Below are 23,710 nucleotides of genomic sequence, written 5' to 3'. Positions count from 1 at the left end.
TCAAGGATCAGATGGAATTGTGTGACCAAACACTGCCATTGCTGGCAGAGTGGCTGTGGTTTGTGGGGGCAAGAATGAGAGACCTGCTCGGAAGGAAGCTTGGGATCTAACTGTGTGCATTACATCTCTCCGGAGATGGAGAGGAGTCAGGATATGGACAGAGTCCAGGGCTGCCCTTGACTTGTCCTGTATAGCCCCTTCTGAATCCAGAAGGAATTATCTACGAGTAAATATAAGGGTGGATGTGCATGAGTGAGTGAGAATGTGGTCACCTGATGTGGGATTCCCGTTGTGAGGTGTTGACTCATCTTTTTATGTATGGAAAGCTATTTTCCAGCCTTTAGAAACTCTGGTTTCAGTTTGGGAAAGCACTGAAGCACTTGTACAAAGTGCTTTATCAAGGAGGGACTTTTTTCACAGTCAAGTTCTGTGTAAACTTGAAATGTCTTTGATTCAGGAAGGGGGAGAGAATGAAGTAGTTTCAGGTGCTACTGTCTGTGTGTAATATCCTGCACATGGAGCCTCTTTTCTGTTGGTCCTTAGGCAATGCCATGATAAAAAACCTAATACAAACACCTTCACTTGGATCCACCTGCTGAGATCTGTAGCTTTACACTCCTTTTCAGTAACTTAGGAAAGAGGGAGCAATTTTTTTGTGCTTTGGCTGCTGCGTTGAGAGAGACATATAAACAGTATGAGCTGCCAAAATGAAGGATACAGTAAAACTGTCCTTATGTTGGGCTCTTGCACGCACAGACAGGTTGGGGAAGGAATGAAAAAAGCCCTTTCCTGCCTTGCCTGCTTTCCTGGATTTAGTATTGCTTCTCCCATGGTTGGCAATGAAATTATTTTTGTTATTCATTATATTAATTTTTCATTATTTTCTTGAGTCAGTGTCCCAGCAACTTCTGAATTACAGGCCTAGTGTGCTAAAAAACTTTGATCTTTTCCTTCCCAGATAACTTGGCTTTATAAATACTCTTTGTTTTCTAACTAAAGGAATTATGGAGCAGGAAAATGCCCAAGTAAATTCAAGGTTTGCTCTTTAACATTGACAGCTGCGGTGCAAGATGGATTTCAGAGCTGCAGTTCTACTTGTGTTAGCAACAAAAAAAATTGCCCTTTTTATTTTTTGTTGTTGTGAGATACAATTGTGTTTGTTTTGGACTTTCTAATCTTGAAAACAGAAGCTGGGTCAAACCGGTTGGCTCTCCCCAGCTCTGCCTCTCTAAGGACTGGAACCAGTTTAGCTGGGGGTAGGTCAGCAGAGTGAAAGGTTTGTTTAAGATGTTTTGCAGTCAGTGTTGTTTCTCCTAACTTGCTCAGCTTTTGTGCTGAGTTTGTGAAGGTAGAACACAGCTCAGCCCTTGATGTACAACTGTTTTGGCTTCAATATAGCCAAGCTATAAATAGGCACCCCTTTGCCTCACCAGCAGTAGGAAATGACTGCAGCAGGTGTTGTCCTCTGCTAGAAATTTGCACATTATTAGTACACAAGTACTTAAAAAAAAATTGGCTTTCTTTTTGTGTGTTCTTCCTGCATTAAATGCCAACTGACTGGTCAGCAAGCATCTCATTAAAACCTGAAACCTTCAGGAAGACAAAAGAAATAAAAGCAGAAAGGTATTTTTGTGCAGCCCCTGTGCAAGGTTTATTTTATGTGCAGTTTAAAAGTATTACCAGAAGGCACAGGAGAGCTGATTAATGCTGGTTGCTGACTGAATTGGTATTTTGACTCTTTTAGCTTTGCCAGACTGAAGTTTAGCTCAGGTTTGTTACAGCAGTTTCTCCATTAGGACTGGTGGATGCTCAAAAGGCTGCAGCAAGATTTGTATCTGTGCTTTTACTGAATTGTCTCTTGCACTGTGGCATCAAGAAAATGAACAGGGTGTTTTGTGTAGCAAGGTGGTGCTCAGAGTAAATAAGGATATTGCAGTCTGTGCCTGTGAAATGGGTTGGATGGTGTCAATAAACAAACTTCTCCTTGCCACAGACCCCATCACTGTGTTTGGATTAACTCTCAGTCCCAGCAAAGAGACAGAGTTGTTTGGGCAGGGAAAATAAATGTGTTTGTGCTGCTGAGATTGTTTCCATTCAGCCACGGTGGAGAGTCTTGGCCTCCTGCCACAGGTGGGTGCTGCAGAAGGAGCAAAATCTAGGGGAGATGTGCTGTGCAAACAGCAAAAGAGAGGGACAACCCTGTGTTTCAGCTCTTGTTTAACACTGTCTGTCTCTACACCCCTTTCTTTCCCCTGCAGATGCGAGAGCTGTGTGGAACTGCTGTTTGTGAGAGGGGCTGGGAACTGCCACGAGTGTGATACCCCCCTGAGGAAGAGCAACTTCAGGGTACAGCTCTTTGAGGATCCTGCTGTGGACAAGGAAGTGGAAATTCGGAAGAAAGTGTTAAAAATGTGAGTGTCTCCCAGTTAAAAGAACGGAAGGTGGATGTGTTTCATGGATCACAACTTGAAAACTGGTTTACTTCTCCAGTAGTACAGAGGAGATAATTATTTTTGTTTATTTATGGTTACAAACTGTAAAACTTGACTCCATTTATCATGGAGAGATTTCAGAGAGTCTGATTTTGTGCAACAACTGAGGACTGAATTCTCAATTTAGCCTTGAGGGATTCCTGCTCAGCATTAGAAAACGTTGGGCGTTTCTGTGTGACCTCCTTTGGCAAAGACTTGGCTCCTAAATGGAGATGATTAGATATTGAGGAGTACAGCTGCTTTCCCTGGGAGGGGGTGAACGTGGCAGCAGGGCAAGAAACAGGACCTTGATTGTTTTGTTCCCTGGGGACCTGTTCTGAGAGTTGAAGGCCAGTTCCCTTCAAAACTGAAATGGGCAAATGAGAGTTCACATTGTTTTTTACTTCACACAGCAATTGTTAGTGGAAATGCTTTCTTGCAAGCCTGGTGTTAGTAGTCTGTCATGCAGATTTAAGGCTCTTGGAATTGAGATAAATGAGTTCTAAGATTGCATCTCGCTCCTTGTGGCCAAGAAACAGCACATTATAAGGAAAATAAGTGAGCCAGTTGATATTTTGATAGGAGAGGGTCTAATGGAACCTAACAAACCTGGAGAGAGTTGTATGTGCAAAAATGAACGTACAGGTACATTGTAAGCTTGGCGGCCTTTATCTAAGGCTCAGTACTATACTCACTGAATCATTGCTGAGATGTGGGGAAACTGCATTGCTGATGTGGAAAGCACTAATAATTTTGATGTTGGATTATAAAGTATACTAAAGTTAACCAAAGTCAAACTGGAGCGAAGTCAACAGAGCTGTCTGAACAAGGAATGAAGTTTAGTTAGAAGAGAAGACGTTGTAAAATGTTTGGCCCACTTGGATTTGCCAGATTAGTTTTTAGGAGGCAGAAAAAAATGCCCCCAGATTGGAATTTGGCCTGAGTTCCTGGGATTAGATTTTCATACTCCTGAGTGTCACGGTCCATGGGGCAGGCAGAATCTTAGCTATAAATTTGCTTGGAAAGAAAGTCTGCATGTCGTGACTTTCAGAGGCTGTCCATTGTTCTAGCCAGTTGTCCCTTCATCTTCCTACTTTTTCCAGCTATGAAAAGGTGAATATGAGTCCTGGAATGGTCTATTGATATGAAGTGAGATAATTGTGTAGCATTTTCAGTTTGCTGCTGACATGTGCTTTCTGTTGTTGGCACAAAGCCAGTCTCCCTTTTCTGATACTTCTAGAAAAGCTTCTTTTTTCTTCTTCTGGTTTTTTTTTTGTTTGTTTTTTTTGTGGGTGTTACTGTTGTCTCTTCCTTTGTTAAGAGGTTGGCTGGGAATGACTATATCTTAGCCTCTGTGCTCATGTTTACCTGTAACCCTGGAAAAGGAATTGGCAAACAGTAGGCAAAGATAGCACTGATTTATACCAGGCTCTCTCCTTCCCTTTGGAATAAGAACTTCTGTCTTCCATTAATGACTCTGTATGTTGGTCAGTTGTGGGAGCCACAGAGCACATAGCTGATAAAACTAGATCAATACTTAATCAGCTTCCAGCAAGAGCCTCGTGGACTTGGAATGGCATCTTTGTTATATAAATACCTGTTTCTCTTCTCTCAAAGATACAATAAAAGAGAGGAAGACTTTCCCACTCTAGATGAATATAATGATTTCCTGGAAGAAATAGAAGAAATTGGTAAGTCCTAATGCTTGCATTTTTGATGTGCTGTGCTCATGAGACCATAGGCTTTTATCTTCTGACTCAGCTGCCTATAAGAATGTCTGAGTTGGGTTTCTGTAACAGGATTTATCAGAGTATCAGATGTTTATCTAATTACTCTTTTTTTCTGTACACTTTTAATCATATTTACTGAACTGTAGGACATGGTTAAGTAAAACATTTTATCTGCCAGAGAAAAAAAAACACAATCCAAAGAGGAAACAGTGCTTTACAGCTGGAAAAGAAAGGCTTGCAGGAAACTGTTGGTGCTGCACTGGCAAAGATTAAACAAAGAGAGGAGAAATTGAAATTTTCATTATATGCCTCCATTAGCTTTATCTACCATGACAGAAGCCATATGGTGTCTTTCATCATTTCTTGCTTCTGCAAGTACAGTAGTTGAAGCTGCTTTGAAGCTGGTGACCTTACATACCACTGTGGTAGCATTTTATGTTGCTGTGCAGAAGGAGAAGGTTTAGGAACAGACATTGATTTCTTTCTCTTTGGATTAGCTGAAGCAGAACTTTGCCCTTTGGAGAAGGGACAATGTTATCAACAGAGTTTATTTTCTTCTTAGTTAGGGTGACTTGTGATTTATGGTGGAGTGATGGATTTTGCTTAAAAAAACAAGGATGTGTTCAAAGGAGTGACTCCTAAGTGGTTTGTTTCTTGGGTTTTATGAGCTTCTGAGGCTTTTCTTTTCTTTTGACCCGGAGGAAGAAGAGGTGACTGAGAGCATGCAGGAGGGGCAGTGGGTGTGATTAGAAGGAAAACATGGAGATACCACTGCCCTCCAGTTTCTCAAAGGAGTCCTTACTCCTCTTTGCACTGTGGTGTTTTGTAGAAATGTGTCCAATGCACTTACTGCTGTGAGTAATGTATCATGTTTTTGTTGGCATCAGAAGGCTGAGGCTAGAGAGCCAAATCGTGTGGCTGGGAAACACCAGTCACACACACACACAGCTCCAAATATCTGGAGGAGATGATGTGGGTGTAGTCCCATTTGTATATTTTTTTGGATGGTATGGGGGAAGGAAGGAATGAGTAGAAAGAATGGTTGCATTTTTGCCAGAGGATCCTGGAACAATCTGTATGCTCCTGGAAAGGAAAACTGCTTTTTATTTATGTAGCATTAAATACAGCTTCCCACTTAGTGCTGTTGCAGGGATTTTCAGCATCTGCAACAAGGAAGTTGAAGTTTAGTCTGATATTGCTTGAACCTTGTGAATTTGTGCAGAATTTTATGATTCTCCAGCTCTTGGGATTAGGTGGTTACATTTCAAATGGTTCCAAAGCCTGCACTGGGAACTTAGTTCAGAAGCAGCAGAAATCTGGCTGGTCTTGGTAACTTTGTGACAAAGAGTGAATTTGCCAGTCGGCCTTGCAAATACCTAATGAAGAAGTTCGATAAAGTTGCTAGGAACTGCAGTTAGTTGCATGAGAGGGACATCTAAAATACTAAAAGGAATAGGAAGTCCAGCTATCTCCTAGTTGCTTCATGTAGCAGCCAGAGTGAGGAGAGCAAAGAAGAGGTGCAGTCAGAAGGCTCTTCATTTTCACTGTCAGAGGGGTCATTTATGATCTGCTAACTCCAGACAGGTCCAGAAGCTGCAGGACAGGTTAGATTCAAGAATAGCAATTCAGGCAAGAGTTCAAGCCCTGTTTTCTCTGCTTGGTGACAAAGCTCATAGCACACATCTTGCTCTCCCCAAGCCCTTCCCTGCTGACAGTTGTCGGGTGTGACAGTGTGACTTCTTCCAGTGCAGCTTGTGAATGGCATGACTGCAGGAGGGGTTGAAGTTGTCTTCAGCTCTGTCTGGTTACTTCACGTTTTACTGCTAAGTAAGAGTAGTTATTTTGTTTTTGTGTGTGTGTGAATTCCCTCCTTGTTTGTGCACATGAAAAACTGAGCTGCAAGATGGGAAAGGAAGGGTGTAGTCATGCAGGACAGTTTTGCCTTGTGGAGCCAATGTACAGCAGGTTGGCAGTAGCTGGTGGTGGTTGTTCAAGCTGCCAGGTTGGGAGATAAAGAACTGGATTTCTCCTCTCTCTCCTTGCCCCAGTCTCTCAGTTTTTCTGTGGGAGGGTCAAAGTTCTGCTTTACCTTTTGGTCTCTTTGCTATAAAGTTTTGTTTCCTGAGTAATTGTGGGGTTTTAAAGGAAGTAATTGCTTAGCAGAGACAAAGTGAAAACCCTGTATGGATATACTTCATGTGACCCTGGCACCATTCTGATAGTTCTTCCAAATATTTGCAGCAGTTGCCCTGTCTCATTCCATGGGTGTGATATATAACCTCACTCAAAACACATTTTCCCCCTGTCCTATCAGGTATGTTATACCTACAGACTTTTTCTATTTAAATAGGGGAGTTGGGTGGTAGAGCAGAACTCTGTGTGTGTGTGTGTGAAGGTCGAACAAACATTAGGGTAGTCACCTTTTAAGATTTCTTTTATAAAAAACACGTTTTTGAAGTGGTTTAGAATGTAGCCACTACATAATGCTTTGGGGCTAAAATGTGTTATACAAGGCTTTAAATAAAAACCACATTTGAAAGCAAATTTTCCCCAGAAGAAAAATCAGTTGGACAATTTGAGAACATTGTAAACACAGTTTGTTGTCATTAACACTAGGAACAAAAGTAAAGAGTTAAAACCTGCCTTTGGGGAGGGTGTGGGCAGCATCTATCTGAGTAAGTCAGGTCTGTGCCCATATGATGAGAGGGGTGAGGGTGTTGCTACAAGTTACAGTCAGTGGACATAGTGCGAATTTTACTTTTTTTATGAGGTTTTCTTCTTCGCCCAAGGTTTCTTCTCCAGGGTGTCTCCATAATCTGTGTGGAAACTCTCCTGAGCAGGACCCACCTCCCAGCATGTGTGTGCACCCTGCCTGGCACCTTCCCTGGTACCCGAGTGAGGCCTCCAGGCATCTCCACAACACAATTGTTAGCAGTAATTATTGCTTTTTAAAAACACTCAGTACATCCAGCTGGGAAGGAGCCTGCTCTGTTTGTGCCCTTTGGATTCCTGTATCTCCTTACTCCTCCAAGGCTTTCTGCAATACCTGCTGCCTAGAGACTTGCTCAGAACACTTATCTCACCAAGTGATCCTGGGATAGGAAGAGTTCTGGTATCTGTGATCACTTGTGGCTTGTGCCGTTTATTGCTTTGTGGTTTGAGTTTTTTCCCCTGTGTGTGTGTGTTCTCAGGGGTGGTGCTGCTGGTCCTGACAAAGGCAATAACCCCACTGGAAATGGGGCAGCTTTATTAAAGATCCATTTCAGTCACATCATCCAAAGATTTTGCACTGTTCGAGCCAAATGGTTGTTCTTACACTGCTGGGGCTGAAAGATTTCAATCAGTTATTACCATCCTAAGGTATTTTTCTGGAGAATTATTGACCCAATAAAAGACAGCTGAGGGTAAACAGAGACAATAATACCTAACATTTCTGGCGTATCTGTGGGTTTTATTTCTGTGATAATTAATTTGTTCTAATCACAGCAATATTGGTTGGAAGGGATCTATTCAAATCTCATTCATCTTTTCTCCCCTTCACCCTCCTCCTACCTCTCTTGAAAGTACAGGGACCAGACACCAAAAGCACCAAGAGAAGGTGCCATAGGAGCCTGGGACTCCCTGGGCAGACTGAGGATGTGGATGTGTCTCCCTTCCTAGTGCTTTGCCCAAAGCAGTTGCTCTTCTCCCATTCCTGGTCTCTAGCTTGGGTTTTATGAAGATGATAATTAAGGTGTTGTTTGGAGAAGGATGGAAGGAATATTGTTTTTAACAAATTAATGCTAATAATTTTTAGTCTGAGCCTAAATCAGGGAGATTTTGATGGGCTTTTAGGAGTTCTGCAAAGGAGTGATGCTCCTGCGTATTACTGTCTCTAGATAAATTATTGTGGCACATAATTGAAATTTTTATCTCATTTTCTCTTTTATAACTAGGAAAATAGTTTCCATTTGTTGTATAATTGCATAATGAATGTTGTTGTTTTGCAAAGCAGTAAAAGTCTCCCTGTAGAGGCTGAATTTCAAAAGTTGGGAGTTTTACCTAAACAGAATGAAATGTTTCAGAAAAACACAATAGTCTTCCTGTTATACTTCAACAGATGTCTCAAGGCAAGTCATTTTATAAACCAACCAATGTGAGATGGATAAGTAGATAAATAATTGTTGCATACAAAACAGCTTCTGTTTCTTTTCCCTGAAGGGTTTCAGGCCTCTTATATCAGCTTATGCTATATTTCAACATGGACAAAAATAAGTCTGTCTTCTCTTTGAAACCTTTTCAAACCAGCCATCTGCTTTGCCACTCATAGTCAGATCTATACCAATATTTTTTCAGTGTAGGTGTAGCCTATGAGTTAGGGATTTTTAACTCTTTCCGGTTGTTCTCATTTCATAAGTTTTTTCTGTGTGTTTTGAAAAGGGAAGAATTAGATTTATAATAAATTTCTGTCAAAACACAAAGCAGACCAGATGAAAAAGTGCTGCGTAGTCCAAGCTATGTAAAAGGATAGATGTTGACTGTTAACAGCTCTGTTCTTTGATTTGATACTTGTTGTTTTTAAGTGCCAAGTAACTTGTGGAGTGGACAAGGGACTAGAGAAAGGAATAAGCTCTTAATGATTTTGGTGGCCTAGTGCCCCTTGCAGAATAGACTTGCCAGCTGTAATTGCAAGGATACAATGGCAAGAATTTGTATTCTATGAATATTGATGGAAGATGTTTGAAACTCATGAAAAATTTATTAGAAAGTATGTTTTGGCTGTGTGGTTGGCCACTGGTAGCCATGGAATGTCAGAGAGTAGAGTTTGGTTTTAGGTGTTAGTTGTAGGAGGAAAGATACTGTTTGCATGTGTTCAAGGGCAGCTGTTGATGGTAGAGTCATCCAGGTCGTAACACTGTTACAACAAAATATAGCTCTTCAGTATTTTCAGTCTTGAAGTGTGGACAAATTTAATGTTGAGGAGCAGGTTCTTAGGGCCAAGATAATGTTCCTCTTCAAAGACTGTGAATCAACACTCTGAGGGACAAGTCTGCTCTGGCCCTTAAGGTGCTGGAAGTTTGAGTCTTTGATTGCAGGTGTCTCACCATACCCTCAAGTGATAAAGGAGTATAAGACTAACAGAGCAGAGTCAGCGTGGTATGAGCAGGTCTGACCGAGAAGGTTGTACCTGTGGTTTGGTTCCAGCCACAGCAGAAAAGCAGAAGGGGAAATAAAGTCTGTCACCTTGCTGCGACCAGAGCTGTGGGCTCTCAGGTGGCTGTGCAGGTGGCTGCTGAAGGTTTCTCAAATGTTGATGCAGAAAGAGATTTCTTACATGGAAATGGTACTTTGTATCAAGTACCAAAATGTAACTGCCTTTGTAAGTAGTTCTTAATAAAGGCAAACATCTGCAGGTGTTGAAAACTTGCCTACTCTACCCTCTATGAGTTTTAATTCTTAAGGTGCCTGTGTTGCAGACCAGATTGTGACTAGTTGAACCTATTAAAGATAACTGAGAAAGGAGTAAAATCCAAACTCTGAACGTTTCAAGCAGCAATAGTTGCAAAGCAGAGATCATCAGCTTATTGCTGGCTTATTTTTAGAGAAATACCCGAGATGTTCAGGAGCCTAAAGGCAGTTTGGCATTGCATCTTGCTCCTCCTCTTGCACCTGAAGGTGGTATCTGGGCATCCTGCTAGCACAGCATGTCTCATATGCTATTTCTTTCTTGTGTCGTCATTGAAGAGTTTAGGGAGCTGCTGTGTGGATTTAAGTTGTAGGAAGTGCTGACATTCCCATGCAGCTGCTGTCATTGCAGAGCTCTGGGCTGACTGTATGCCAGCATTTTCACGTGGCACTTCTCCTCTGCCCTAATACTCAAATATTAAACTGCTTGTCAGTTGGGAACTATACGCTGGAAATTTGGAGGGGGAATCTCTGTTAAAATACTCAAAATTTAGACTAAAATGATGTGTTTTACTAAGCAGAGGTTGCTACAATCAGAAAGTGAATGTTTGTCATGACATGAAATAGGAAACTGTTATGCTTTTTGGAGAGGAAAAAAACAAACCCCAAACATTTGGAATTGATAAGTTGCTTCCACAAACTTTGAGCAGCTTGTTTGGGTCATGGCAGTGCTCAGAGGTTCCACAGGGATAGGTGCTGCATATAGCTGTAGTATGGAGATACAGCAGGTGATGTATAGGAGAAAGGAAGCTTTATTCATAAAACCATAGAATGTCAAGGGGTTGGAAGGGACCTTAAAGATCATCCAGTCCCAACCCCCTGCCCTGGGCAGGGACACCTCCCACCAGAGCAGGTTGCTTAAGGCTTAATCCAACCTGGCTGTGAACACTGCCAGGGTTGGGGCAGCCACAGCCTCCCTGGGCAACCTGTGCCAGTGTCTCACCACCCTCACAGGAAAAAAGGGACATAATCTTCCAGATATAATCTGAGATGTGTGCTGTCCTGAGGAGGCAGCAACAGACTTTGTGCCTCTTCCTTCTGCTCCTCTCTGGCAGTGCCTCACTGGTGCAAATGACTTGGCAGTGGTGCATGTGCCCAGGGTTCGTTTGGTCCTGGTCACCTGGGAGGCTGGGGAGAGAGAACTGAACCAACATCTGCCTAGTCCTTGTGCTGGTGTTTACACCAGAACCTCCTTCAGTTCCTCAGGGTTTGACTTGGTGCAGTCACTACACTGTTGTTTCCTTGGCAAAGGATTTACCAACAGCAGTGCAAATTTCTCTGCTGCTCTTGTGGCCACGTGACAAAGCTCTTGGAGGCTTTGAGTGCTGTATGTTGGCAGTCTTCAGTAGCTTTATGGCCATGGGCATGAGCCCAGCATCCACTCTGGATGGTGATCACCAAGTGACTTCCCAGTGATAACGACTTTCAGTTGGAATTCACTTGACCCACAACTGAACCAGTGACCCAGAGGTGAAAGGCTCAGGCATTGTATCAAATTACTAATCATCCAAACCATCTACATCTTTCAAGCTGTTGATTATAGAAACTGTTCAATTTCTTGAGGTATTTTCTGTGCCATGTGTAGATAATTGGGAATGTTGTGCTAAACTGTGGAGCTTTCTGGCCAACCCTGCTTGATCATAATTACATGAGAGAGAGTCTGTCACCATTGGGAGACATCAAAAGAATGTCAGTTAACCTATTAATCTGGAAGCATCTGCAGATTCCTCCTAATAAAGGTAATTGTGCATTGGTGCTTTTTATCAAGCAATGCGAATTTTTTTGTGTACCTGAGAATTCAAACATTCCCTGTAGTCTTTGTGCATTAGATAATCTTAGGAAGTGGAATGACTTCATTTCTAACCTTGTCTTAAGATGTGTTTGGTCTAATTGAATTTTTCAGGAATCACTGCCTTCTTAGCTGTAACTGCTGCTTGAAAAGGTCAATGTTTTATGCATAATATGATGATTATTCATGTGTTTCATTATCACTGTCACAGAATAGGATGTGAGACTCAAATGTTAATCTCCTACAGATGTGCAAACCAAAAGGAATTCTGCTGGCTTCTGTTGAGGTTTGCAATGACTTAGCAGATTGTGTCTGTCTTTGCAGAGCATGTTTAAATAAATTCTGTTATTGCAGTGTTTATATCTGGTGCTAGAAGGGATACAGAGCACAAGAGTAGCATTGCTTTGTTATAGTCATGCATGCTGACCTAATACTTTCGCTTTCTGTCTCTCTCATATTTATTCAGTATTTAACTTGACCAACAATATGGACTTGGAGAACACCAAAAAGAAAATGGAGCTGTACCAGAAGGATAACAAAGAAGTCATTCAGAAGAATAAGCTAAAACTGGTTAGTTAACTTCTCTTCCCTACGATTTTTATTCATTAGTGAAAGAATTAAAGGATTTGTGAAGTTCTGTAGTGTCACAAATCAAAGCTGATAGCACTACACAGTTTTATCTTTAAAAACCATAACACACTAATATTCTGTGATACCAGTATCTAGTGTTGTGTAAAGAGATTAGATTGATAGTTGAAATGTAGTTATGCTTTATCTTGGGAAGGGCTTGACAAGAGGGGCAGGCAGTAAAGTCTGTGTCTAATACATCACCACTGCCTGTGTGCTGGCAGTGTCTTTGGACAATATCCAGGAGAGATGAAGTTCATTCCTATACCAGGACAATCGTTCCTTTCTCATCTGAAGGAAAAAAGGAATCCAGACACAGACATTATGAAGCTCCCAGGAGAGAGCTGTAAAATTGAGGGAAAGCACAGGTCTGGTTTATGCAAAATCCAAAATGAAGGATGTTGAAACAAACATTAAAACTTTTGTTCAAGAGCTGATAACAATAACATCAGGAGTATTGTGTATATGATCTGTATGCAAAACACATGGTCCTTTGAAGAATCATTCAGTAAAATGTGGCTCTGATATCATTTAGCTCTTTAAAAATAAACTTGCAGGCATTTATTCCTGTAAGAAAAGCTTAATCTGTTAAATATTTTTTCAGTATAAAAATACACACTGTTATCAGTTCTTGAAGGAAAATGTCTGCCCAGAGTGTGACATAACAGGGTTTTGTGTTTGTATTCCAGTTGCACTAAGGACTTGCTTTCAAATCAGTAGGGGTGAAATCCTCACTCCCCTGAAGTCTGTGGCAAAACTCCTAGTGGTTTCTTTAGCTCTAGGATTTCACAGGAGGAGATTGGAATCTGAAAAATGTTTGTTTGAACCTCTTCCTTTTAAAGGCAAGGAAATTTCCCTAGGGGTCCATCTCTGATCTGTTATCCTGTCTCTAACACTGTGCAATATCCTTTGCTTCAGAGCTTGAAGAGACCTGCCAAATCTTTGACTACATGTCTTATTTTACCATGTAGTTGCAACCTCTTGGGTCACTGTGAGAGCAGTGTGCTTTGCCTGCAGCTCCCCTTCCCTTGGTGGGAGCAGCTCAGGCAACCTGTGCACGAGCTGTGTGACCCTATGGAGCAGCACAGCAATCCCTGGACCCACCCAAGCCCTCAGGGCCCTCTGTTTTCTGTGCTGTCCAGTCCTGCTGTGCTAGACACTGTCTGCTGGAAGCTGGGCAAGCCTGTGAGAATCCAGACTCGCTGGAGATCTGGAGACATTTCGCTTTCATTTCTTTTTCAACAATTGAACCATAATAATGGACTTGACACGGTTGTATTACAAAATCTGCATCATCTTGCCCATAAATTTACCCTTCTTCCAAAAGCTTAAGGGGTACTTTCCCTCTCTAGCTCGTCTTGGCAGGTTTTGGAATGTCTTTACTTCACAAATGGTAAAAGGTGTCCTAATTTCTTGTCTAAATTTCTTCTGGCCAGTCATTGTCCCTTCATTCTTGGACTGACATAATATTTTTTGCCCACTGTAATAGTTTGTTTCTGAGGCATATAGGTATTTTCTGTCCCTGTTGGTGTCTTTGTTACCCTTTGCCTGTTCCAGTTTGATTTTGTGTGTGGCAAACAGAAGGGACCAGAATTGAGTGCAGTATTGTAGCTGAGACTTTGATGCTTCTTGTAAAGTAACACTGATTTCCCATCTCTGCTGGCAATACATCAGGTGATCCTGACAGTTTCTTCTCATGCAGCACTGTCATATGGGAGGTTCACAATCATAGTTGTCAAGCAGTGCCTCATGTTTTCTCCTCTGTGGTTTCTAACTCTCATGTCCCCAAATCTGTGGCCTTTTTAATTTATTTTGGTCTCACTTGTGCTACTTTGGTCCCCACAAGTGTGTCATTCTTGCAAATCACAATATGAAGTTGCTGACCCAGTGTCCTCAGGATTTGAAAAACTGCTTGTTCTCCTGGCAGTGCAAGACATGTTTGTCATCTTTGTAGCCAGTTCCTAATGACTTAGCTGTTCTTGTACTAACCTGCTTATTAGATCAGTAGACTTGATGCAGGACTATGCAGAGAGAAACATTTAAATAGACAGATTTAGAAAAAATTGAGAAGATCTTGGTGTTCTTATCATTAGAGATTGATTTTTTTATATCTAGATATTTATATACCCTTTTTATTTATATAAAGCTTTGCACTCTGAGTGGATTACAGCTGTCCCAGTGTGCCTTCTTTCTTAAATACCTGCAGTTCTCCAGTCACAGGGTAACTTGTTATTTCCTACTTTGTCACTAGATGTTTAATTTCTCTTGCTGCTTGGTGCAATCTTGAAATAGTTTTGTCTGAATTCTGTGATATGAATGTGTTTGTTTTCTTGATTGTCCTTCCCTGAATGTGGTGAAACATAATTACACTTTCTATTTACTTCTTCCCCTTTTCTTGACTTTACTCCAGGCTTTGCCATCAGCATCTTTCTCTTCAGATATTGGGGCTGTGTTTAGGTTATCTTTAGGCCTGGCATAACACTCTCTGCCTGTTGAACTCATCTCTCTCCTGTTTTACTCATCTGTTTGGTCTTCCTTTCAGAAAGAATTTGATCTGACCTGTGTTAATTCTTCTGTAGTCTGATCTGGTTTAGGTTTGTATATCAGTTTGCTGATTTCTGACTATAATTTTTCTGGGCTGGTTCTTCAGACAAGGTCTGTCAGCACTTCCCTGCAGGTTTTCTTCTGTTTCAGTGCAAATTCCAGGCAGTTTAGACATAAATGTGGAAGAGCCTTGGAATGCCATAAAGACCCTGAACTCTTCAGTTCAGTTGACTGAACTAAATCCCTTAATTCTTAGAAATAACCTCAGTTAGCAACTTGAAGGTTTTCTTATTTGTTTTTGCCTTTCATTAAGTGCAAAGAGAAGCCAGTTCCACATGGTCACTGGTTGGTGACAGCTTTTCCCAGTGTCACTGCTAGTTACAAATGAGAGCAGCTCCTGTTGGCTTGGTGGCAGGTGATGGGATCTGTGGCTCTTGCACTCAGGAGTAGCTGAGCCTCACTGGGACCCCTTGGCCTGATCTGCCTATCGAGGGATATTTTTCAGCATGTTGTGGCCTATATCAGGTAGCTGTGCTTTTTGATATAACTTTATGGTTAGAACAAACTTCACTAAGCTCTTGGCCGCAGTGACGTTTTGCTGAAACTGCTTTCATCCATAAATCATCATTTAGGTTTTATAAAACTTTAATTATCTCTGTGTTTTTACAGCATCTCCCGTTGCTTTAGTATTTTTGCTGGGGAAGATTTGGAAAATGTTTTCTATGTTTTCTCCTGTACCTTCTTACAAGCAAAGTGATGCTCTTTAGATTCCCACTTCTGTACTAATTTGTTTAATCCTTTTGTTTCCCTCTGTCTCTGAGCTGCCTTCTGCTTTTTTCTTTCACTGTGATTTTCAAATACAGAGAACTTAGTAGTTTGCAGGTTTAAAAAGACTTCTTGAAGTAAATTCTTAACAAAAACGAGTCATTTTGTACTGGTAGATGCTTTTTCTTATCTCATGTCAGACAACTGCAATCCAGGTTATATGAGAAACTTATTTTGTGAGCATGTGACATTTTTAGAGTTCATGTTTGAGTATTGATTACTTTATGAGCTTCTCTATTAATATTCCCAGATTTGTAATTTCTTGTTTTTCTTCTACACCACTGCTAAGCACGCAGTGTGCTTTGCACACAAGGTGCAGCTGACAAAGAGAGTAGTCAGGAACAGTATTGTGACCTTGTATTTTTGGTCACCCTACTTATATCACTTGAGCTGTAGGATCTGTGGGAGCCAAGATGGATTCACTTTAGAGTGAAGGGGTAAGGAAAACCCTTTGTCATTCTCTAACATCCAAAGAATCAGATCCACACTGCAGAGAGCATCAAGCTGGAAATGTTGACTTCACACTGGACAGTAAGAGGAGATAGAAGAGTATCAATAATTAACTTAAAATTCTGGCTAAAATTCTACTTTAAAAGGTGGAATTTGGCTGCTTTCCTCTTGCTTGGTCCTTTGGCAGGCAGTGGAGCTGTGGGCCAGCTCTGTCCACCCAAGGAGGAAGGTTGCTATGAGTCCATTTCTGATTTCCCTTTCAGACTCGGGAGCAGGAGGAGCTGGAAGAAGCCTTGGAGGTAGAGCGACAGGAAAGCGAGCAAAGGCGACTGTTCATACAGAAAGAAGAACAGCTACAACAGATGATGAAAAGGAAGAACAAACAGGCACTCCTGGATGATCTGGTGAGTAACAAAACCAGAGGCTTTGAATGCTCTGTAGCAGTGCATTGACATTTATCTCTATTGTGGTTAACTGTGTGGGATTAACACATCTGCCCCAGGTTCCCTGACGTTCATGTTTTGTGTTACCATTCTCTCACCTGGTACTCATTTCAATGTTCCAAGCAGCTCTGGTTTTGTTCAGCTCAGGGCTGGAGCAAGAGTGCTTCTGGGATTTGTAGACTCAATTAGGCTCTACCAGTGTTGGCTTGTTAAGCAGTTCTGAGTATAGGTTGATAATATGGTGTGTTGAAGTGAAATGGTTGTCAGGAGCTAATTCATGAGCTCAGCCACCTCTGCAGTGGAAACAGTGGAGAGCAGGGGACACTAACCTCAAGACTTACTCAAGCACTGGTCAACCCTCTGAGTCAGAGCACCTAAGTGTTAGGTGGTCACTTTGTATTCAGAAACTACTGTAAGGAAACTATTTCTTACCTTGGGTGTGTCATGTTCTCTTACTGCAGACTTCTCATGTGCAAGTTGCTCCTTTTGAAGTGCACAAAGCTTGGATTCATTTGAGGGGAGTATAGACAAATGGAGAAAAACTCAGGCTACTCCTGGAAATTGTGTTACTCTTGGCTGAATTTACTACTGATTCTGCATCTGAAATGCAATGATGTGTGGCCATGGAGAAGCTCAATAAATCTATTATTTAAACAAGATTCACATCTCAGTATTTTGAATTCAAGTGTGTGTACAGACATGCACACACAAATTCACATGCTCTAACACCCATGAGGACAGTCTGTGTATAACCCTGAAGGAAAGCAGAAAGAAAGGAGGACATGTGCATGTATACATGTGTTCAGCTGTCTTAAAGCTGCTTGGCATGTTTAAGTCATATTTCCTCTCTTACTTCAGTGCATCTCACACTCATAGAGCCTTAATTCCTGCTTTGCATTCTCAGTTCTTATTCAAGATACAGATACTTTTTCTGAAAAAGTAGAGTTTCTCTTTGAACCAGTGCAGAAGACACTGACATGAAGAGAGAGGATTGAAGTGTAATTTAGGAGTTACAGTGCCTCCTGAACAACTGCCTTTTTCCAAGGCAGGAGTCCTGGCAACCTGTCATTGGATTTCCTGGAAGGAGCTAGTGTTTTGTTTTTGTAGACAAAACCAGAGCTGAGCAGAAAGGTTTTCTGAGAACACCAAGTCTGGAACTTTGCATCCAGCAGTCTCTTTTCACTTTAAAGGTAAATGTGCTTACAGTCATAGAATAGAATCATAGAATCAACTGGGTTGGAAAAGACCTCAAAAATCATCCAGTCCAACCCTACCGTGGTCACCAGACCATGGCACTGAGTGCCACATCCAGTCTCAGCTTGAAAACCTCCAGGGGTGGTGAATCCACTACCTCCCTAGGCAGCACATTCCAATGCCTGATTACTCTCTCCATAAAAAAATCTCTTCCTAATATCCAACCTAAACCTCCCCTGGCAGAGCTTGAGTCTGTGCCCTCTTGTCCAACTGCTGGTTGCCTGGGAGAAGAGACCAACTCCCACCTGACTCCAACCTCCTGTCAGGGAGTTGTAGAGGGTGATAAGGTCTCCCCTGAGCCTCCTCTTCTCCAGGCTGAACACCCCCAGCTCCCTCAGCCTCTCCTCATGGCACTTGTGCTCGAGTCCCTTCACCAGCCTTGTTGCTCTTCTCTGGACTTGCTCCAGCACCTCAATGCCCCTCCTGAGCTGAGGGGCCCAGAACTGAGCACAGGATTCAAGGTGTATCAAGGTGTATTCAAGTCCACACAACTAGGAATAATTTGAGTAGTGGATCAATTAATAAAAACTCCACTATGAATTCAAATTCTGTTTCTCAGAATGTGGATTTTGAGCTAGTTTCTGTCTTACTTAAATCCTGTTCTGAAACACACTCTTAGCTGACTAGAGACCAGTGGTGGTGTGTATTTGATTGTTCTATTATTACTATTTTTAACAGAGCAGTTTGTTTTACTGGAAATCTTTACCAGATGCCTTGCAGAAGGAATGGTTATAAGTAATCCTTAAAACACAACCTAAATAGGTAGTTAGAACTGTGAATGCATATGGATTGCTATTAAAATATATCTTAATATTCTAGAACCAACAGAAAGGTGATTTTTAAAGGCTGAGGAAGGAAACTGGGCAGTTTTGAGCTGTGCCTCTGTTTCTGAAGGGGCACTATCAACTTCAATTTGAGCCAAAACTTGTTTTGTAATACTAAAGGTTTATAAAACCAGCACTGAAGTGTTTGTGTAATGACTTACAAAGTCTCTGGAAAACCAGCAGTTGTTAAACAAATAAACATTTCCTATGGTCTCTGAAATCCTTCTAATGCTGTGCTGCAAATCCAAACCCGAAGCTGATCATAAGTAAAACTGAGTTGAGAAGTGCAGCAGAAGCCAAGCGTAAGCAGTGGCAGTGTAAAGAATTACCTTTAAAACAATAATCTTATATTCATGGTTACTGGTTCTGAGCTAAACCAACAAGGATTAATTTCTGGCTACAGCAATATCAGTGGCCAAACCTCTGACTCAGCAAGATTGTGACTGCAGGGGAAGGTGGGAAGCTGACATTCACTCTTGGTTTTGGATTCTGTCTTTCTGGATAGATCACCTGGTGTGGGCAACCCGCAGCCCAGACCTACTGGGTCTCAGTAATTGTTTTTTCTCAAGGTTGTCTCTGCCACTGGGCAGCAAGAGGAAAGGTGTGACAGATTTTTTGTGTGGTGCAGGTTGAGATACTTGGTCTTTCCTCTTCCAAGAGAAGAATTTCACCTTTGGTGCTGAAATCCCAAGAAATTGTGAATCTCCTAGAACCACAGAATGGTTTGGGCTGAAAGGGACCTGAAAGATCATCTGGGTCCAACTCCCTGACATGGGCAGGGACACCTTGCACTAGACCAGGTTGCTCCAAACTCCATCTGGCCTAGCCTTGAGCACTTCCAGGGATGGGGCAGCCACAGCTTCTCTGGGCAACCTGTGCCAGTGCCTCACCACCCTCACAGGAAAGAATTATTTTTTCCTTTTGTCTTATCCAAATCTACTCTCTGTCAGTGTAAAGCCATTCCCCCTTGTCCTGTCACTACATGTTCTTGTAAATAGTCTCTCTCCATCTTTCTTGTAGGCTCCTTCAGCTACTAGAAGGCCAGAATTAGGTCACCCTGAAGCCTTCTCTTTTCCAGGCTGAACAATCCCAATTCTCTCAGCCTTTTCTCACAGGAAAGGTGCTCCAGCCCTCTAACCATCTTGGTGTGGTCCAAGGTGTTAAATGTGTTATGGTATCTTGTCAAGTAAAGATCTCAGTGGTTTGCAAAAGTGTCTGAGAATACTGTCCCATCTCCAAAGAGCTTATGATTTACATAGTTCAGAGGCAGGGAAAAAGGCATGGAGATGTTTGGTGTCTAAAATGTTGTGCAGCAGGCTCTAGTTCCTGGGGAACCAACCTGGGGGGTGCAGTGGCTCATGCAGTAAGGACTGGAGCTGGGGCCAAGGCTCCATGAGCCCATCCTTGGCTGGGAACAGGGAGGGGAAGGTCAGTGTCACATGGTGGAGAGGTGAGCAAGGCATTGTAGAGGCTCAGGTTTTGTAGGTCAGTGGAAGAGCAGTTAGGTCCTTTACCTGTTTTGCTTCCCACTACTAAATTAAGCAGATTTTATATTACCTTCACAGTAAGTGGCCTTCTTTACAATAAAACCTCTCACTTGAAGAGACAGCACCTTGTTGTAATTTAGACTTGTAGTCTCAAATGCATTTTAGCTATTATTGTAAGAGTTGTGTGTGTTTTGCTTTGGGTTGTTTGGTTTTTTTTTTTTAAACCTTTTAGTCTTGGATAATCCAGGCCAAGTAAAATATTAAAGCAATATTTTTTTTTTTGGCTATGTAAACTCTCTCACCTGTATACAGAGGACTCTAGATCTGCTCTTAGATGTCTTGTGTGTTGTGGGATTTGCACTGTCCTTGTCAAGAGCTCATACTTCCCAGGCTTAAACAAAAGGGATTGCAGCACATGGCAGAGAGGCAGGTTTTCCCTGGGCTGTGGCATAGCTTGGAGTCAAGCAAAAGACATCAAGTGGCCACACTTTTACCAGAACCTCAGGGATTTTGAGACAAATCTTTCAGAAATTGATGTACGTAACTACCTCTGCTTATACTGCGCTCTGTTTTGCCATAGAGAAAATTGCTGGTATAGATAAATGCTTACAGGATTGGAACTTTCACGTGTGTTAATAGTTAACAGAAGGGCTCTGTGCATATTCAGGACAAACAGTCAGGATGTGGTGGCTTGCTGGCACGGTGTGGGTTTCCCACAGTTGTGTAATCTGGTTACTGGTCATTGTGAGAACTCTTGAGAAGTTGGTAAAGAATTGGCTTCCTTGAGTTCCTTTATTAGAAATGCAGTGAGTGTTTAAGGGATATGAGAGGACAAAGTCAATCAGAGAATGCTTCCCACTCTTCCCTAATGTAACAAGGGAGCTGGAGAGGGACTCTGTTAGGAACTGCAGTGATAGGACAAGGGGTAATGGGTTCAAACTGAAGGAGGGAAAGTGTAGGTTTGGTGTGAGAAAAAGTTTTTTCCTGTGAGGGTGGTGAGACACTGGCACAGGTTGCCCAGGGAGGCTGTGGCTGCCCTGACCCTGGCAGCATTCAAGGCCAGGTTGGATAAAGCCTTGAGCAACCTGATCTAGGGAGGAGGTGTCCCTGCCCAGGGCAGGGGGTTGGGACTGCATGATCTGTAAGGTCCATTCCAACCCTTAAATTCTATTATATTAAATCTGATGATTAAAAGAATTCAATGCCCTTAACTTCTGGTGACAGCTGGCAGCACATGGTGGTTAGAGACCTACAACACTAGGAAGAAGCAGACTCTAAACTGGTGCATTTTTGGTCCAAGTTTTCTCCCAGTTATACAGAAATTAGATGTCTCTTATTACAAGTTAGGTTCTGAGCATCTTCCCTCCCCTCCTCCCAGTTAATCACAGAAATATGAACAGGATCTTGTGCCTTAGTTGTTGTATTTGCGACTCTGGACCAGATCTTACCATGTGAGGTTTTTCTGCTTTTAATTTGCATTCTGGTCGTAACACACGGGGAGTGTAACAAAAAGTAGAGAGGAAAGAGGGCTGAAGAGTGATGTGAAAAGTCACTGTAAAACTTGACTTCTTCATGATCACTTGAGAAGATTTCTCTAGGATACCATGCAAACAGCATCTCATGGCATTAAAAATGTCCAACTCTTTACCTTGAACTGACTATGTGAAAAATCACAGTCCAGTTAATGAAGTTTGTTTGGTTTTATGAGGAACAAATATGGTTCATGGTTCAGTATTTACTTGGTCCTTTGAAACAGAAGTATGTATGATGTGTGAGGGCCATGGGAATCAAATACTGTGCTAGAGCAGTCTGGGAAGAATCAGTCTGAACTTCTTCCCTGCTCTCAACATTATGGTAATTCTAGCTAGGAGTGCTCAAGGATTTCTGTGACATGTGGACAGTCACGTTAGTTTGTAAGAAAACTACTTGTCCAATAATTTCCTGACTCTCTCAAGAATGGAGTTACATATATGTATGCTAATAATCATTCTGTCCTGAGAGTTTAATTAGTTCATTTGCTTAACTATTGGTTTTACTACTTTCTATATATTCTTTTCAAAAAAAATTGGCTGGCTTCCCTAAAAATAAGTTGCTGAAGGAGAAAATAAATATGCTGTTGGTTGCAGTTACAATAGTGCCATTGTGCAAGGCAGAGCAAGGATCATTTCCAAACGGCCTCAGGTGAAATCTAATGGGAAACAATTTCAAACTGGGCTGAGTTCATTGGTAGAAAGAATGTGTCTTAGATAAACATCTGATCCAAGTTATACTGCTTGGTATTATTCCTTCTCTGATTAAGTTCTAATTTCTTTCTTTATTTTAATAAATATAGTTGCATTGGCCAGTTGGAATAAGGAGCCTGTTACAGCATCTTTAATGTGGATTCTATAAAAATGGTTGTTTGCAGGTTGCTCTGATTTATGGGGTTGCAGCAGCTTTTTATTATTACTGAAAATGATGGTTTTCTGTAAGCTGTTCCTTAGAGAGAGGATACTTGGCATTGCTGTGCTGGCGATGGCCCTGCAGACACAGCTTGCTGTTTTGAAGAATATGCAGTGTTAATTGATATTTGTTTTGGTTTAGCATTCAGATTTGTTCCTCATATGTTTACAGGAGAGCTCGGATCTTCCTGCTTCGCTGCTTTTAGCTCAGCATAAGGACAGATCCACTCAGCTAGAAATGCAACTGGAAAAACCCAAACCTGTCAAACCAGTCACATTTTCCACTGGCATCAAAATGGTAAGACTTAATTGTTTCTTTATTTAATGCCTTTCAAAAGACCAAGGATTTCCTCATATGAAATTCAGGAGTTATTTAAACTTGCACGTTTTATGGAGTAGGCTGTTCTTTACCAATTAAATAACTCATTAGGAATTATTAGAAGCATTTCATCATTCTGCTAGGTGGAATATATGAAACATTCCATTGTGCAGCTGTCAAAAAACAAGCTCTACCTCTTTCTCTGCAAAGCTGTGGGGTCCTTGAATTATTTCTGCTATTTGTATGCCAACTCTGGAGGCTGAAATTTTGGAAGTTAGGGAATAGGCTGCACTTTCTTCAGATTTACTTTAAGCAGTGGAGAAATCTGTAAGTATGAAACTGACAGTCTAGCCAATGATGCCAAGGTTAAGAACACTATTTTCATTGTTGTTTGGCTCTAGGAAGCAACAAGTATTTTAGCAGCTGTGTCACTGCTGCAGTGGCAGCTAAAGATCTGTTCTGTATCATGGCATGGTACAAGTACACATCGACCTGTGTGTGTGAATGGGGGAAGGTTAAAGGTGGGAGCAATGAGTTACTGATCTTGTCTGCACCTTCTTGGCTTTCTGTTTTGTGTTGTTTTAAACTTCTGCACTTTTTTTTAGACTTTTCATTTAGACCTGATAGTGGTAAATGATGTTTTAAAAATAACCAACATTCTCTACCCTCCTCACCAACCAAGAAGCTAAAACCTTTGCATCAAACTAGTTTCCCATCAGTGATCAATTGTTTTTGCCAGGAATAATTGTGCTATATTCATTATCTGTTGAAGTGTTCTGTGTTGAAGCATTTGAAGTTTATTTTTCTAAAAGCTGTGGCAGCTTTTACAAAGCTGTTGCTGATTTGTTTTCTTATTTTCCTGTGGTATAAACTGTATCTTCTAATTTCTATTGAAGTTTGAGAGTCTGGGGGAGATAGACACAGTTACTGAGATATTTTCTGTTCGTGAAGAAGAGCCAATGGACAGAAAATGTTGTTCTGTTTACAAAATAATCCTGACTTGAATGCTTCTACTCTTTCTTGCTATTACTTTAATATTTAATTGTCAGAATTTCTTAAAG

At 41.5% G+C, this 23,710-nt stretch overlaps 1 protein-coding gene across 1 annotated transcript in view; it reads left to right on the top strand.

Annotated features, from left to right (window-relative positions):
- Positions 1-2,210: 2,210 nt before the first annotated feature.
- The window catches only part of MNAT1 (MNAT CDK-activating kinase assembly factor 1), a gene marked incomplete at its 5' end in the record, with an annotated part of 50,307 nt that continues 28,807 nt past the window's right edge, over positions 2,211-23,710 (top strand). The window contains 5 exons of the mRNA XM_009073518.1: positions 2,211-2,411; positions 4,089-4,162; positions 11,902-12,005; positions 16,145-16,285; positions 22,503-22,628. Of these exons, the coding sequence (XP_009071766.1) occupies positions 2,211-2,411; positions 4,089-4,162; positions 11,902-12,005; positions 16,145-16,285; positions 22,503-22,628 (646 nt within the window). The remainder of the gene's footprint in view (positions 2,412-4,088; positions 4,163-11,901; positions 12,006-16,144; positions 16,286-22,502; positions 22,629-23,710) is intronic.

Source organism: Acanthisitta chloris, unplaced genomic scaffold (genome assembly GCF_000695815.1).
Source record: "Acanthisitta chloris isolate BGI_N310 unplaced genomic scaffold, ASM69581v1 scaffold12944, whole genome shotgun sequence".
NCBI lineage: Eukaryota > Metazoa > Chordata > Aves > Passeriformes > Acanthisittidae > Acanthisitta > Acanthisitta chloris.
The sequence above is the reverse complement of the archived record's forward strand: the minus strand, read 5'-3'. Positions and strand labels throughout refer to the sequence as shown.